The 18058-nt window shown below is 42.8% G+C and overlaps 2 protein-coding genes across 2 annotated transcripts; both read left to right on the top strand.

Annotated features, from left to right (window-relative positions):
- The first annotated feature begins 10352 nt into the window (after positions 1-10352).
- selenoe (selenoprotein e) lies at positions 10353-12616 on the top strand. Its single transcript, XM_069683775.1, has 4 exons — positions 10353-10460; positions 11242-11318; positions 11573-11651; positions 12473-12616. Exons 1-4 carry the CDS (start codon positions 10353-10355, stop codon positions 12614-12616), a joined length of 408 nt encoding a protein of 135 aa, XP_069539876.1.
- A 1599-nt stretch (positions 12617-14215) lies between these two features.
- LOC138610939 (transmembrane protein 17A) lies at positions 14216-17456 on the top strand. Its single transcript, XM_069683824.1, has 4 exons — positions 14216-14342; positions 16216-16322; positions 16789-16902; positions 17136-17456. The coding sequence occupies exons 1-4, from the start codon at positions 14216-14218 to the stop codon at positions 17454-17456; spliced, it is 669 nt and encodes a 222-aa protein (XP_069539925.1).
- The last annotated feature ends 602 nt before the right edge of the window (positions 17457-18058 follow it).

Below are 18058 nucleotides of genomic sequence, written 5' to 3'. Positions count from 1 at the left end.
TCTTCCTCATTCCCTCCTTCCTCCCCCCATCCTTTATTCCCTCACACACCCATCCATCCGCTATCTGTGCAGTAAAGTGGGACTTCAGACTTCATAATGTGGCTTGAGGTTTCAGCTTTCACATAATTCCACAGGCTGACCCAAACTTTTTTTTCTTCTTCTTTCCTTTCCTGCTTCTCTCTCAGTCCGACCTGAAGCAGCCGAGAGAGAGAGAGAGAGAGAGAGAGCTGCTGCCTTATTCCAGATATTGGGACGGAAAATGATCACAAGACCGAACGTGTCTGCCCAAACCAAAGGAAAATAAGCAGATGGCTTATGTTTTTGTGCACTGAACCCCGACTGTCCCGACAATCAGTCCTGTCTAGGACCGACGAACCGAAGCTTACAACAGCTCTGTTGTTTGAGACGCAAACTTTCACCTTAAATGTTTTGCCAAAAGCAGTCACAGAAACACATGTCGTGTAGAGTTACTCACTTTTCGCCAGAAGAAACATTTCCTTGTTTTTCAAACTGCGTCTGATTGGCTTTATTGCATCTATGTGACTCACAGGTCAGGATTATTCATACTCCTCTCCTCGGCCTGTTTGCTTTGACACCGTTTAACATACAGAGAAGTTGCCTTTGCTTCTGGATGAAAGAACTGTACGTGAAGTGTTAGCCGTATATTTACCGTCAGCGCTGCTGTGTGCTGGTGTGTACGCGACCCTCGCAGCCCTGTTCTACTTCACAGGACAACACTGGAGCCATTATGGGGAGCCATGTGTTTCTGATTACCCCAGCACAGATTAGAGGGAGGGGAGCAGCGGTTGCTGTCTGCTTGCCCCCACAGCACCCCACCCCACCTCGGCTCCTCTGATGTGGCCAGCAACTGGACATCCATCAGTGCAAATCCCTCCGTCGCCCTCGTCTCCTTCCCACCTCTACAGCAAACCTTCACATCCGCCTTGATGTCACTACCAGCCCATCTATCACCTTCTTCTGCTCCATGTTTAAATATGTAAACACTGGAATCTTTGTGAGAGAATTTCTTCCTGCTTGACCTACATATGGTGCCAGAAGCACCAAGCTGTCACCGCTCTGTTCCTGAAAATGTGCTCACATTGCTAAATCATAAAACACTGCTGTGGCTCCGTAGCGAGGCCACAGAAAGCAGAAGTGTTTTGTTTGCTGTTGACTCAGCAATGTGATACTTAGCTGACCTCCACAGGGAAATTCTCTTTTGATTTTCCCTCCTCTTGGGAGGTCAAAGGTCAGGATTGGATACGGAACAGCATCCCGGAGAGTGTGAGGAATCGATGATTTTCTCAGTGACACTCCAGCAGGGTCAACAAAGCGCGTGAACCCACACAGTTAGCCTGAAGTGGTCTACAGGTCCCCTAAAAAAAAGTGAAAGAATTTTCTCACATCATCGATCAGCCTCCCAGAATCATCAAATTTACTTACAAATATTAGGGATAGGGTTTTCGGAATCTGCCGAAAATGGATGGAATGGATGGATTCTGCCTATTTTTTCCACCGATAAAATAACACTTTAATTACGCCTAAATGCTCGATGATTCCCTAAAAAAGCTTGACGTAATGCTGCGACATTAACTTGGTGCGAGCACTGCCTGTCAACAATATACAAATAAAGACAAAAAAGTCACAGAAACTCGAGCCAATGAACAGAAGTTAAACAACTTTCACAACCCTTAACTAGCTAACAGTTAGCTCACATTCTTTACATGCTGAAAATACACTTGCGGCCATAGCCGACGCTAGCGTACAGAGCATAACATAAACATCAGAGCAAAACTAACTTACATATTCATGGAAGAGTCCAGCAGCTATCACTGACGTCTGCGTAGTTGATGCAGTAAACAAGTCCAGGCATGTCTCCCTCACTGCCGTGTTTCGGGGGGATGCTGCATTCAGGTGCGCTCAGAAACGTGAGTGATCAGACACGTGACCTCTTGTACAACGCCGGCTGATGGGTACAAGATGTCTGCGGTATGGCACTTTTTGGCCACTACAATAAGAGCAGGCATGACATCAATTCCACTACAGGGGAGACTTGATGTTCTCTGCAATTAGGTGGAATAAAACGCGTGCCTAATATATCGGTATCGAAATCGGCAAAAAGGGTTGGAAAATATCTGCAAAAAATCCAATATCGTGCATCCCGAACAAATATACCATTTAAAGATTACATCCCAAAAACACAGTCTGCCGGAACTGGTGCAATGACCATGAAATCTGATCACCTCATTCTGTGTTTTGGCACCAAATTTGAGAGATTTATTATTTTGTAATTAATTTTCGGCCTTTCCATTAACATTTTTACTCAGTGGAGTTTGAGCTTCTTGCAGGTTTTTTTTTCAGGCCTTCATAAGTGGTCATTATCATTGCTAATTCATCTGCTGTTTCATCATCCTTTCTTAATGAGCCAGATGGTGTTTTAAAAAAACTACGTAAAAGCTTCATCCCCTCAGCCGTGTGGATGCAAATTGAATAAAAATTACCCTCATCATAAGAAGGGTCCTGAAAGTCAAAAAGGAGCACTTACATGCCAGGGACCCTGACCTGACCTGTCTGCAAAATAACAAGACAACAAGAGGAGAGAAAGACCGGAGCAAGCTGCTTCCACTTCAGCTGATCAGTGATCTCAGGGCAAGTTGAGCAATAAGCAAACAAACAAATTCATTGCAATCACTGTTATGAATACGATCATTCGGATAGTGGTTCAGTGGTTAGCGCTGTCACCTCACAGATAGAAGCTTCCAGGTTCGAATCCCAGTTCGGACGAAGAGGGCCTTTCTGTGTGCATGTTCTCCCCGTGGATTCATGGGTTCCCTCTGGTTATTCCGGCTTCCTCCCTCAGTCCAAAGACATGCTTGTTAGGTTCATTGGTGACTCTAAAATTGCCGGTAGGTGTGAATGTGTGCGTCAACAGTTGTCTCTGTGTGTCAGCCCTGTGATTGATTGGTGATCAGCCCAGGATGTACCCTGCCTCTCGCCCCAATGACAGCTGGTAAAGGCTCCAGCCCCCCGCAACCCTGAACAGGATAAGGGGTATAGATAATGGATGGATGTGTGGATGGGATAGTGACAGGGTTCCAAATGTAGGACCATGGTTTGGGGGGAAAGGTATTAATAGGAATAGATTCAAAATCAGGTGATTGTGGAGGTACCCCCCGGTACCTCCATGTCTGAAAAAACCCAGCGAAAGTGCCCTCATGGATGCCACTGTTGTGGATAAAAAAATGATAAAATACCCTTCCAGTGGATAAATGATACATGTGGGAAAAGAAGTTGGCCTCTGGACTCTCCGTGTGAGACAATGTGCCCTCATGGGATGCCTTTATAGCTAAAAATGCCCATGTTGTTTGCATCTGCACCCTGGTGCCCCATGGCATACAGCGGGTGCCCCTTTTTTGTTAGCCCCTGCCCCTCAAGCAGCCTGAGTTCGCCACTGATGACGAGCATGGAGCCAGCGGCCTGTTAGCATAAAGACTGGAAATGGGAGGGAGCAGGTAGCCTAGCTTCCTTCAAGTGGTCAAATCAACATAAATCCAGATGAGGTGTATTCCAACAAATGTCTGAATATTCATGGGAGTAAATCTGCAAAGTTATCGATAACGAGAGCAACGAAAAACTAGAACAATTCCCTATTATAAGGTACACTGAATGTACCTTAAAATCATACTCAGTTGTGTTCTTAAACAAATTTAAACATTGACAGTCCTTCACAGAGAAAAGACATCGATCTCAAAGTAAATCTGCTGTAACCTCAGTAAAAACCAGCATCCGTCTCTCACTTTTACCTTCAACATAACAAACACATTTAAAACAAGGTCACTGGCAGCGGACCATCCTGTACAACACGGTTTGTCTGCCAAGGCCGGCAGCGTCTCTCAGCCCTCTGCAGCCTCTCTGACTGTGTGGGGAAAAACTGGAGCCACTTATTTTAGGTTGTAGGTTAAAGTCGACCACAAGCTAAATCAGACTCGGTGACGTTCCCGTTCAGTCCATGAGCTGTTGATTTACTTACAGTTACTTGTCACGCACTCTGCCACATTTTTACTGCTTAATTTAGTGGTTGTTTTTAATTCAAACTTAAAGAGACATTTTTTTAAGTTGGTTACGGTTAAAAGAAAGAATGTATACACTTATTTTTCTTACATTTTCTTAACTTTATATGAAGTTATGTCATGTTTTGCGCTGGAAAAAATACATTTACCGTTGGAGGGAATAATGTTATGCACATTTAACCTACAAGCTATAAGGTTATGTCCACTTACAGTGCAGTACAGTGAAGCACACTCATTAGCATTGTTCTGTTTGAATGAAGCCCTCCACATGGCCCTCACTTCTTTCAACACTGCCCCTCTTCTTCTTTATGAGCAGACTGCAGCGCAGCAGGCAGACAGGCAGCAGGCTCCCAAACAGTTGCCCCTAGGCTCCAGACAGATAAGTGCACACACAAACACACACACACACACACACACACACACACACAGATAACTGTTTTAACTCAATCTCATATTTTTAATTCATCTCCCTTGGTCGTCCTTATACATACAAATAAACATAAGCACTAAAGCACAGAGAAAGAGACAGTGAAGCCAAATATGTCTCACAAACACAGGAGACCGTGCACATCATAAGCGAGCAGACACCCGGACCAATGTCCCGCTGGCTGGTAGACAGCATCCGGTGCTTTGGAGAAACAGGAAGTGTGTGTTTCTTTATAACAAGCTGCTCTGAGGGAGGCAGGATTACAGTGAGGTGTTATAGCTTTTGATCTGGTGCCAGCTGCAAGTGTTGCAACTTGCGAAGCTACCGGAAAAAGTTGCAGTCTGCAAATTTTGTAAAAGTTTTCATTGTCTGCTTGCCTGTTCGGCTGGTTATAAATGACTGTGTTTCCCCCTCCGTCAGCAGATTAATAACAACATCCCATTTTTTTCCCTGACACCGCATGATGTAAGCTGAAACATGCTGATTGTGAACACATATGGTATACATCCACAAGTATAGACTGCCACAGCGAGACCACCCCACCCCCCTCTGCTCATTGTGTTTTCTCCCATCTCTCATCAACTCTTTCTCTCTCTAAATGAACTATTTAAGCTCTCTCAGGCCGGACATACAGTACATTGTGTGAGAAACAGGTCTGGAAGTTTAAAAAAGATGCACACGTAAAACTCCAGCGAGAGAGGTGGATTTACGATGGCTGCCGAGGGGAGGAAACCCTGTTAAAAACGGGGACAGCTTTACTGCCGCTTGACACATAATCTCAGACAGTACATGCAGGAGCGCAGACAAACCCTCGCTCAGGAGTCTGACCTCTTGTGTGTGGAGAAGACAGAGACAGAGAGATGGCTTTTGCTTCAGCATTCCAGGCAGGGATGGTTTATTTTTGTTGGAAACATAATTGTCTGTGGCTAAGATTTGGAGTTACATTTTACCCGCCAAACTGCCTGAGATTGTACATGTGGGTGTTATCGCCCTCTTGTGGTGACCTGATGTGCTTGCTGTTTTTCCACAACACAGAGGACTTGAGTTAACTTGGAGGGGGGAGATGTTTTCCTCTGGCAGGGTGTTAACACAGCGCAAATGTGCTGTGCTGTCATGAGGCCTAATTTCACACGAAAGTAGACAATGGAATTAAACGTTTCTTCTCATGCAACCTCAACACAGTTAGAAAAAATAGACTAAAAGGACAGAGAGGTAGTGAGAAAGTCATGCACAGGAGGTTTTTACATGTTTCCTGTCTCTGTTGTTGATGTTTTGATCTGCAAAACTACTTTAGAAGATACAGAACACAGCAGTTAAACCTTAATGAACATGTGTCAAGATAAGACTGGTGCATTGCCTAGCCTGGACTGGAAGCAGTTTAATAAACCTCAAAGATTTTCATTTAAATAAATGTCTGTAAAGTCACTATCTATCGCCGAATGAGGTAACACAATGGTGATTGAGCCTATGGCCCACTGATGAAAGCCTTTGCATTTGCAGTATTATGGACTGGTGTCACTTTGGCGGAAAAAATCAGAAGCGGCGCCCAGTTAGTGACACGTTTTCCATCACCCAGCAGTGGTTGGTCTGCCAGAGAGGGTAGGCGGAGCTAAGTGACTGCTTTTCCGGTCTCTGCAAGTGTTGCGAGTCAACAGTAATCTACTATGGCTGAACAACCAAAGAAAAGATGGATGACTACAGATACAACTTCAAAAATAAGTGAAAATCCAAAAAACAAATTAATTCCTAAAAAGGAAAGCGGCCGTCAGCGAGGAAAATCAAGAGTTACAACTGGAGCCAACTGTGGACGTCACACATGCAACACTGTCTAGATAATTGGGAAGTGTGCTCCCAAAATTACAGTTTATCGCGATAGATGCTGCCAAAGAGAACAAAACTGAGATCTTCGAGATTACCACTTTAAATTCACTTTTTGAATTTGCTCTCTCTTAATCTTTTACATGACTTCTTGTAAGTGAAAGTTTTGCTGGTAGTGACTAACCCACAGTGATTTATTGCCAAATTTCCAGTCGATCCCCTAAGCTAAATTTAGTTTCATAGCATCCTTTGGCTAACGTTTTGTTTTGCGGCACACTACTCTGAGGTCTTATGGTTCACTCTCACCGACCATAACAGCTACCGTTTTCACAAAACAGAACACAACAACAGTTGTGTGCTACCTGTCTAGCTTTCAACAGCAACATTCTAAGCTAGCTGCTAGCTAGTGAACAAAGAGAAGCACAAAGTAGCTAAAAGGCTAGACATTTCCCTCAGGAGTTGATGGAGACCAAACACACAGCTAAAATTAGAGCTTTAACTTCATAGCATCTGTCTGCTAACGTTTTGTTTAGTGGCACGCAACTATGGGGCCTTATGGTTCACTCTCACCGTCCATAAGAGCAAATGTTTTCACAAAATAGAAAAAAACAACAGCTGTGTGCTACCTGCCTAGCTTTCAACAGCAGACAATCTAAGCTAGCTGCTAGCTAGTGAACAAAGAGAAGCACAAAGTAGCTAAAAGGCCAGACATTTCCCTCAGGAGTTGGTGGAGACCAAACACACTAATATCAGAGCTAATATTGGACTTTGATTTATAAGTGCCCAAAAACATGACTCCAACTAAATGTTCCACATCTGTTTGATGCTCGGGCGCCTGTTTGCTGACATATTCCTCATATATCAAGCTAAAAGATGCTAATACAGAAATGTTGTGTTTCCACCTTGTTTCTGCTGCCAAAAGAAGCCAACACAATTTTTTAAATTTATTTTCTAAAGCATCAACTACAGTTTACTTCACTTCAGACCACTATATTGATACAGAGAAGGGTAATTCATTTACAGCTAACCCAGTCTAAATACCCAAGTCCAAATCTCAACAACTGAGCCATCAGATAAACATTCTGTGGTGAACTCAAGAGACAACAAGCAGCAGTAAATAATATAAGGGACACAGCTGACTTCTTTTGGCGTTTAGTAGCCTGATAAAGTGGACTTTAGGTCTCACAGTAGAGGTTTGTTCCCCTGAGGGACACATTATAGCAGCGGCCTCAGTGTATTACAGTGAATTCATTGGACAGAACAAGGTCAGATTGGCTGATAACTCCTTTTCCTTTCTGATCCTCCTGTTTCTCCCTGAGGGATCAAGTCTCTTTGCTGGGGTCTAACAATCTTTTAAATGCACTTTAGGCTATTGTTAGTTCAAAGACAACTACTTAAACCATCACATTAAATGAAAGTTACAACACTTTCCTTGAATGAATGTTCACATGGAACAAGAGGAGTCTAACCATGCTCCTAGACACACCCTTAATATAACATAAAATAAAATACATGTATACAGGCTTAAATTAACTGATTAACATTCTTTTGTATGTTTAGCTGTTTTGCTGCTTTCAGACACATCTTTTTATCGATGTTTAACATGGACAGAAAACAACATACACATAGAAATACACAACAATTACCCCCCACCCCTGGCGGCAACCCAATCTATATCACAATTAGCCTTAATACATCAAAATGGGGAAAGAAAGAAAGAAAGAAAGAAAGAGAGAAAGAAAGAGGTGACAAATAAATAAATTAATGAATCTTTCAGACACATCTTGTGTGTTTAATGTGCATGGTAACTGTTGGACTGTTTGCCCACTCATCCAGAGTCTGCTTTTCACATGAAGTCACATGGCCTGGCTATTGACTCCCCATTACTTTTTTTTATTGCTGTTTCTGTATAAACTTAGCAATTAAGATACATTAGGTTAATAATCCAGCTTTAGAGATTGTAAAGCTTTGGACCAGACTAACTGTTGTTCCAATCTTCCCCTTAATATTTCGAGGGGAAAACTGAAAAATGTGTTTCCTAAAGTTTTAAGGTGAAATACACAGACGCCCTAAGCGGACATTCATCCTGACATTTTATTTACTGCATTTTCCTTTGATAACCAATAGATTCCCGTTGCAAAAGCACAAAACAAATACAAACAGGCTCATTAGTGTGGGCAAAGGCAGCATGGCACGTCGTGGTCTGTGATATCACAGTGACCAGCCTGTTATTTTGTTTTCTTGATCAACGGAAGATCATCCCATTATCGCTAGAAAACCAGCTTTGTTATATTGAGATAACGAGATAGATAAGTTGAGATCTCGAAAAAAACAACTGGATTTTTTTTGTTATCACGGGGAAAAAACAAAGTAAAAACAACATCAGAATCAGAATCAGGTTTATTGCCAAGTAGGTTTACACATATAAGGAATTTGTTTTGGTGGTTTGGTGCAGAACAATTAACACAGAACTAGAATAAAAATAAGTAAAAGACTTTAACAGAATAAGATAAAAAAAAAACAGGCAATAAGAATAAAAATAGAAAAAGCAATACGTATAACACAAAATATGTACAACAGGTGTGATTAAAAACTGTACAGATGTGCAGGATATTAGTGAGTGCAAAAGCTTTCAGGATAAAGTTAAAGTTAAAAATAAAAATAGTGCAGTGTACATACAATATAAGAGTCCAGTGTGCGTTAATGTAACGCATAGAGTCTGATTAAGAGTCTTAACATTCGTGAAATGTTGAGTGACTGAGGGGCTGAATGAGAGTCCATGTCACGTGGGGGGGGGGGGGGGGCGGGCTTGTTGACGAGGCTGGCAGCAGAGTCGAAGAAACTGTTCCTGTGCCAGGAGGTTCTGGTCCTGCTGGAGAGCAGCCTGTTGCCAGAGGGGAGGGTCTCAAAGAGACTGTGTCCTGGGTGAGAGGGGTCAGCTACAATGGTACCTGCAAGCCTCAGGGTCCTGGAGGTGTACAGGTCCTCGAGAGATGGTAGATTGCAGCCAATCACCCTCTCTGCAGAGCAGATGATACGCTGTAGCCTGCCCTTATCCCTGGCAGTGGCAGCAGCGTACCAGAGGGTGATGGAGCAGGTGAGGGTGGACTCAACGATGGCGGTGTAGAAGTGCACCATCACTGTCTGTGGCAGGTTGAACTTCTTCAGCTGCCGCAGGAAGTACATCCTCTGCTGTCCCTTTTGGATGAGGGAGCCGATGTTCAGCTCCCACTATGGATGCATAACCGCTTAGCTCTTATGTGAAAATATCCTTAAAAACATAAACACATAAAGTTCAGTTGTGTTCAAGAAGACGTCTTTGTGGAAAAAAAGATCATTTAAGACAAAGTCTGATAGTTGTTCTACATTTATAAATACAATGTTTTCCTGAACAATCCTAATATATACATATATAAATCTATGAGTTTAAGGTGAAGAATTTGCGAATGAGGATACTGTCCTATCTGAAACCTTACCCCACACCTTTTTTTCCTCAAATGACTTTTCTGAAATAGATATTTTAAAGAAAGGGGACGAATGAGGACAAGTCTTTCTTTATGGACACCTGTCCAAACCCAGTGTGTCTAAAATGTGCCTTCTGCAGCTGAGAGAGTTTCTGGCTCTCAGCGACCATCAGCCACCTGCGCGCCCTCTGTATGAGAAAAAGTGATAAGAGCGCAGATGTTCTGTGGTTTCTGTGGACCCCCAGTGATATCTGATGTGGACCAAACTATAAACCATAAAGCCGGGGGCCTCCGCACGGCCTTTGAAAAATCAAAAACAGCCTAATAACTTAAGCCACAAAAAATAATAACATGTATCAGGCCCGGTTTGCTAACCAGTGACCTACTTCTCAGATTATACAGGGAACAGAAAGGAAACAGTAAGACCATCGAACACAGGAGGGCACTGCTCCCCTGCAGGACGGCATCATGGGCTCGTCCACAGTGAGAAACTGTCCAAGTGCATTAAAGGGTTATATACTGAGTGTGATAACTTGAGGCGAAAGCACTCAAAGTTAGTGATAAGTCATAGAAATGTGGGCCTTTTTGGTGCTCACGCTCGCCCTTTCTGCTACAGCAACAGACACTAAGAATGACACTGAGGTGGAAGAGAAGCTCGTTATCGCCAGAGCGAAACTCATGGTGAGTGCGGACAATAACTTTAACATGTCATATTTTAAATGTTCAGGATGCTTTAAAATACTGTGAACGTTAATTTACAAAGTGTGAAGCAAATCAGGCCAATTTGTAAAGTTAATGCAGCTACAGTGTTTTTACTTTAAAAGCTTTTCTCACACGTTGAGGATTGTTTTATTAACCGGTCACTTACAGGTGTAACAACTCTGAAGTCAATGATTACTCCATAAACAGGACTTTTTGATATAAAGAAAAAACTCTTTCATCTTTGTAAAATTCTTTAGAAACATACTTCATCAGGCTTTGAAATGTTTAAATATGCATGTTTAATGTTTAAGAACATGGGCACTGTAATGGCACCAGGGCCACCACTAGAGGGGGCTGTGAGGTGCCACATAGGTCACCACATTCAGTAAAAGGAAGTGCTCCTTTTTGGACTTCAAATACAATATATTTTCTTTTTCCTCATCTGTACTTGAATATAACTAACATAGTTAACTCCTGCATGTTTACATCTTGTGTTTTTACACTGATGTTCATCCATCTGCCTGTCAAATAAACAATATTATGTTAAAAGTCTGGAAACAAATTAAGGCCTGCACACAAGGGGGAGACAGTAATATCAGCATTTAGTGAGCAAATTTGAGAATGAGTCAGACGAGGGACGAGCTCAAGTATTCTGCTGAGACACCAAACCTATTTCTGGCACCTTTGATCGCACTACAGACGAGTGCACGCCGCTTTTTGTCACGCTGTTTTAACGAGTGTTGCGTTGTCGTCCCTGCAGGCTCCCAGTGTGGTCGGATGAAGCATAAAGAAAATGCCGGAGCTCCATCATTTTCTCCTGGAGCGCTCGGCTTTATAGTATCCTTATTGTGATCTGACTTTTCTGAAACAGAAAAAACAAAACAGATTTTCTCATGACCTCTTCTAGAAACAAAACAACATTCCCTGCAAGTTGCCAAATCCAGTGCCAGCTCTGAGAGCGCTCCAAAACTCTCCTCGTCCAAGTTCAATCACGTCGAGTGAGTTTAAACATAGAGACAAAAAAACCAGATGGATTTCTTTTACTCTCCAGTGTCTACCTGTTGTTCCCCTTGATCCCTTCTTTCCTACAGCCACAACCTGGAGTACGACTCATCGGAGGAGAAGAAACCCCGTCTGATCTTCTATAACGAACAGGACGAGGTCGTAAAGGTGAGACGTGAGGTCAGGGGTATTTCGCTTGTCTGTTTTGTGACAGAGTTTATCTACCAAGAGCCAGGATGTGAGGACAGATTCATGAAGGGAACTTTTAAGATGCTGCATCTGATATCAGATCCTCTGTCAAGACCGAGTGTGTTTGAGAAAGTGAGACAGAGTTACAAAAAAAATAACAGATGGTGAGAAAGAGGCAGAGTGAGAAAGTATATAAATCAGGCCTTGTGACAGCTGAGCAGTATTCTTTGGACTGAAACTGGATAGTTGGGATGAATGCTGATATGAATTCGAACACTTTTATGCCCCAAAATTACAGCCGTTCTGTTTTTCCTCGGAGACTTTTATTTTGTCGGGGTGGAAAAGCTCCTAAACCTGCATTTAGGCCAGAAACAGACAATAAAAGTCTTGTTTTTCTTAAGTGTCAGCCTCTTCTGAATGCACAAAGAGCCGCTGCTGGGATTTCAAAGTGCTTTCCTCTCTTCTTCTTTTTGTCCCTTATGAAGCTCATGTAGGAGTTTTTCTTTTGTCACATTCAGGGGCCCAGTGTTTGTTGTTTTCATTTTCATAATGTGGGCGCTGTGCGACTGTAATTTGACTTTAAATGAAGAATTATTACAGAGGCTAAATTATTGAGCAAATAAATGAAAACTAATGTGCCGGAGGAGCTTCCATATCAGCGCCCACTCAACAAGTTTGAGTAAAAATCCAATTTTGGTTAACCAAATTAAACTGCAAACACACTTTTCTTTGAATTCACACTGCTGCTTTTAACCATGTGTCTTCATACATGTGTGTCCGTGTTTCCCTCGGCACGTCAGACTGTTTCCGTGAAGAAAATGAAGGCGGACGAGATCAGCAGCCTGTTAGAATCACTCGGTTTCTACAAGAGGTCCCAGAAAGGGGAAGAGGTGCCAGAGGAGTTCCAGCACTTCCCCCTGCGCGCCGTCAGGGACGAGCTGTGACGACACCTTGTGGCCAAACGCTGCCACTGCACCCCGGCCACGTTAATGACGAGTGGGGCCCCAAGGCCTTGACGAGAAGCCAGGCGCCATTCTGAGGAGTCGCTGGCCGGGTGCAGCGTGCGGTGTGTTAGTCATTCTGTGTCACTGTTTGTATGCTGGATTTAAATTAAAAAGCAGTAAAACACCATGATAATGACTGAGAGCGTTAATGCCTTTAATGTGCCTGATGTAAACCTTAATGGCATATGAAAACAAAGCACAGCACAGAGCATGTGCATACACTTAACACAAATTTAAATAACCTTTATTTATAAGGAAGGCAATTTCACTGGTATGTCAATTTAGGAAGATTTTCCTTTAATTTTCTTTATTTGAAAATTTTAAATGTAAATGAATCAACATTTAACAGATGTTAATTCACCTGAGGGCTGCCTCACAGTTAGAAGGTCCCTGGATCAAATCCCTGTTCAAGCGTAGGGCTTCCTTCCGTGTGGAGTTTGCATGTTCTCCCTGTGCATGCGTGGGTTCCCTCCAGGTACTTTGTCCTACAGTCCAAAGACATGCTCGGTGGGTTCAGTGGGGAATCTGAATTGCACAAAGGTGTGAATCTGTGTGAATTGAAGCTGTTTGTTGGCACTGACTGACTTCGTTCCCTCCTGTCTTGATCATTGCTTGTGTTGTATCAACTCTCAGATTTACGTCGCTCTGGACAAAGCGTCTGCTAAATGAAATTTTAATACTGTTGTCACATTGAATGTGAGCGTTATAGGTTGTCTGTCGGTGATTAACTGGGGATCAGTCCAGGGTGTACCCCGCCTCTCGGCCAATGGCGGCTGGGATAGGCTCCAACCCCCACCCCGCGACCCTGCACAGGATTAGCGGTATGGCTGGATGGATGGATATTCACCTGCGTTAGCTTAAAGGCTGATTTTCATCTGTTAGCCTCAAGTTGTCAAACGTCCTACAAAAAAAAAGGACAAATTAAGAAAATAAATAATGTAAAAAGAATTTCCCTTTTATAATTGTTATGCATTTGAAAGAGTTAATGTACAAAATGTACCAAACAGATGTTAATGCACCCGAGTCTGGAAGGCTAATTGCTTCATGTTTTAGGGTGAACTAGAACAATAAAAAGAATATTATAATATAGTCTACAACAGTTACTAACATACTACATTACAGTAAAAAGCATGTACAATACAGTTCAACAACAACCTGAGCAGTTAAAGTCCAATCTATAGTTGAACAAACATGCATTGTTGTGCTTCTCATTCTCTTCCTGTTTTGTCTGTGAAGCTTAAATTGCTGTTAAATTCTTTAATTAGATAAACAAATTGACTGAGCATCATAAATGGCCTCTAAGTTCCTCGCAGACTGCTGCTGCCTCGTCCTAATCCCCCCCTCACTATAATCTGATTAGCAGCAGTGTCTGCCAGCGTGCGTCTGTGTGTGTCCGCTTGTGTTCGTGCCTTCATGCATTTGATTGAGCACCCAGCGAGGATTAGCAGCACTCTCTGAGACGCAAGCAGAGTTTTTGGATCGTTTTCGCGTTTCCCGACTCCTTGTCTGGCGTGGTCATGGTCAGCGGCTCTACGCACAATGCCTGTCTTTTACTCACCTGTCCCAGAGAACCTGCAGATGGGCCTGAGCTACATGGGAGGCTCAGTGTTCACCAACAACAGGACGGCAGACAGCGACTTCAGCAGGGAGCAGGAAGACGCCAATGGTTGGTTAACTGCTGTACTATGTAGGATCACATTTAGAACACATGGTAACATAGAAAGGTGGTAACATGCAGGTAAAATATGTAACTACGTGCTACTTTTATCATTTCAGATTTCATATAAATAACTGGATAGACAAAATAATGTGAACACTGCACAAATAGTACTTAAAGCTCCGGTGAGACACTTTCAGTTTGTGTAGATTTTGGCGCCCCCTGTGGACAAAGAAGTACCTATTATCTCTTCTAAAATATAAACATATCACTCATCGAAAGTCTTTGCAGCGGAGAATGTAAACAAAGGCTGTTTCTGCAGCGTGCTCGTCTGTAATGCGGCAGCAGTTTCAGGCATTAAAAATATATAGAAATAATCAATGTTGTCTCTGTTGGCCTTATTTGCTTATCACAGAGATGCATCAGTGTTCATTTCAGTCTCATAACCACTAATTAAAGACTGGGGTTGTTGTCAATATTTTAATACTGTTTCTCTTTACATTGAACATTATACTTTTATTGAACAGTGCTACTACAATCATAAATGTTTGTTTTAGCCTTTGTTTAAAGTGGTAATCTCAAATATCTCAGTTTCGTTCTCTTTGGCGGCACCTATGGTGATAAGCGGTATTTGTGGGAGCACACTTCCCAGATATCCAGACAGTGTTGCGTGTGTGACGTCCACGGTTGGCTCCGGTTGTAACTCTTGATTTTCCTGGCTGACGGTTGCTTTCCTTTTTAGACTGTTTGCTTCATCTGAGCGTCGAGTTTGTTTCTTTTTCTTTGGATTTTCACTTATTGTTGAAGTTGTATCTGTAGTCATCGATCTTTTCTTTGTTTGTTCAGCCATAGTAGATTACTGTTTACTCACAACCCTGAAATTCCCATTGTCTCCGACGCGTTCCGTGTGCGCCGCAACCTCCGGAGTTGACTGCGTCCATTCAAGTCAGTGCTCGTGACTCCACAGCACGCACATTCCGTCTCCGGCGTGTTCCAGAAGCGTCTCTCTGCTCCGCTAAAGATACCCGCCGGATCTATTTTTGACAGAGGCTGCTTCAAGCACGCGTCAAGCTTAACAGAGCAGATCGTTCCAAACAAGTCACACACGAAAACAGCATACAGCATCCGGTCAATAAAACACCATGTACAGACCGGTACAGACTCCCGTTTTTTTCAGTTTTCACAACAACAACACTGAAATTTTGAAAAAAGAACACTTTTAATTAAGTAGTGTACTCAGCCATGGTGGAAGCACAAAATCACGGAATGATCTCCAAATGAAAGAGTGTGTTGCTCTGTTTAACATTGATGTTATCGTATGATTTCACAATTCTGGCGCGATCTTGTGATCTCGCTAATCCGGCGGCTTGGGCCAGTGTTCCGCGGCACAGACGGAATGCCCCAGACTCAGATCCTGTGGGATCGAGGCGTTACAGAGATTGGAAAAGCAGCCGCTTAGCTCCGCCTACTCTCTCTGGCAGACCAACCACTGCTTGGTGATGGAAAACATGTCATCAGTGGGCCATAGGCTCAATCACCATTGTGTTACCTCATTAGCCGATAGATAGCGACTTAACAGACAAGATTCAAGATTATTACTTTAAGTTTAATTAACTCCTTTTTCATGAACTGACATGAGCACATTATTTTGCCTACTTGCTGTATATCTATTTTACCTTTCTGTTTATGCTAAAAAATACATCGTCAAAGCAGACTTCTAATATTTAAAATCTGGCTTTCATTCAACTGTCTACAAGCATGAGTCCAATGCAAAGAAAACATTATGTTCATTTGTCTCATTTTATTGTGAGTTAGATCATTATACTTGATCCTGGATGCAATTAATCTGAGTGCTCATGTATTCTTGTTATTTGTGTTGCAGTGGTCAACGAGCTGGTTTCCCATCTCCCCCTGCAGATGCTGCTCTACTTCAACATGTTTTATTTTCCCTGCTGGTGGTTTTCTGCTGTTTTCATGTTGGAAGTAAAGGTGAGCTTGGTTGGAATATACTAAGAGAAAAAGACGAGGACAAAGGTAAACTCGTTTAAAGTGGGGTTTATTCAATCTACTTAAAGGCTACAACTCTTTTACAGACTGGATCGAGTTTGTGGACTTTTCCATTTTAATTCAAGTCTGTTCAGGGTTCACACAAACGTCACATGATCGATAACTAGCTCATTTATTGGAGCGTTTGGATGACCTGTCTTGTTGCATCATTATTGTCATATTAGTCAAACACAGAACTTGCTGTTTTTCACTACATTTCTAAACTTTACTAGTGTAAAAAGAAAAAAACTTTACAAGAATATAAAATATAATATTGAGCGAGGAGCCTTTCATGTGTTCAGAAGTCGTGTTGAACTGAATCCACTCATTAAATCTTGTGATTCGCGAGTGAAAAGACGGTTTCCTACCCTTCGGGCACATTGACATCACAGCTCCTCTTCATTTCCAGTTCTATTATCTCCCCGGGTACTACCAGGCTCTGCTCATCACCGGGATGATCCTCCTCACCGTCATCGAAGTGGTCCGGCTGTATCTGGGCTACATTGGCAACCTTAAAGAAAAGGTGAGCTCTTTTATTCACTCCTGAATAACACGGAGGAGGAAGTTTCTGCTTCAGTATTCTGTCTGCATGTGCAAACAATCAGCTCCTGGCTACAGCTGTCTGTGTGTGTGTGTGTGAGTGCTTTCATGTGATACAACTTGATGCCTGACTGCTCTATCTTTGCATCGCCTCCATCCACCACCATAAAACTCTCCCTCCCACCCTCTCCTCTCTCTCTCCCTCGCTGTCATCAGGTGCCAGAGCTGGCAGCCTTCTGGCTCCTGTCTTTCATGTTCCAGCTGCCCGTGCTGCTCTTCTTCCTGACCGATGAAGGAATTATCATCCTGCCTCTGGAGAGAGCCGTCCACTCCCTCTACCTCCTCTTCGTGCTCGCACAGATCCTGGCCTCCTTCCTGGCGCTCAGGACCATGACCCGAAAGCTCACCCTACTCTTCTATCTGCGCCAGTTTGGCAAGGTGGAGAGTTTCCGCCACGCGGGGATGAGTCCTGTGTACGGGCTGCCGTACCACCGCAGCGTGCTGCCCGTGTCACCAGCACATGACATGTTTAATTAAAGCAAAAATCAAATGTCAACTAACCTTTTACTTTGAGATATTTTCAGTTTGGGATGTTTAAAGCATTCTTATTCACAGCATCTTGTTTACTTCCTGCTCCTAAAGCTGCTCTATGTGCTTTGAATTTCCCAGAATGCATCTTGGCAACTGCCAGAGAATGAATGTGAGATTGTTATTTTCATTAAATTGTGGTATTGTGAGCATTTAAATACAAAACTATTTTGTAAAAACTTAGTTGTGTCGTATTTATTGTGGCAGCATTGCATTCTGGTCTTTGGAGGCCACTGCAGAAGTGTAGGCCCAAACCCAGTCTCCACCCTATTGCCTAAGTAATACACCCTCATGGACTTTACAGAGGTGTGTGAGTGTGTGGGTCCATGAGGGCTTGAAATGGTATAACAGGAGGAATGGGATACACATTATGACATCACACGTTGCCTGGAAACAAGCATTGCCTTCCAATATGGGAAAAAAGAAAGCCACACCTCCAGTATGTATTTATGTTCCAGTTTTCATGCATTTTAAGAAACTACCATAAATAAGGACGGACATGAACATATGTTGATCCTCTGTGGATATGTGACCGAAAACACTAACAACTC

This window comes from Semicossyphus pulcher, unplaced genomic scaffold, assembly GCF_022749685.1.
Source record: "Semicossyphus pulcher isolate SPU_LCO1_2020_fin unplaced genomic scaffold, fSemPul1.0.p SCAF_6, whole genome shotgun sequence".
In the NCBI taxonomy this organism is placed as follows: Eukaryota; Metazoa; Chordata; class Actinopteri; order Labriformes; family Labridae; genus Semicossyphus; species Semicossyphus pulcher.
The sequence above is the reverse complement of the archived record's forward strand: the minus strand, read 5'-3'. Positions and strand labels throughout refer to the sequence as shown.

Bases quoted from the DNA above. Each gene is read 5' to 3' on its own strand.
- LOC138610939 (XM_069683824.1), top strand. From the start codon at position 14,216: ATGCCTGTCTTTTACTCACCTGTCCCAGAGAACCTGCAGATGGGCCTG. The intron at 14,343-16,215 runs GTTGGTTAACTG...TTTGTGTTGCAG, and splicing joins GGAGCAGGAAGACGCCAATG to TGGTCAACGAGCTGGTTTCC. The intron at 16,903-17,135 runs GTGAGCTCTTTT...CGCTGTCATCAG, and splicing joins TTGGCAACCTTAAAGAAAAG to GTGCCAGAGCTGGCAGCCTT.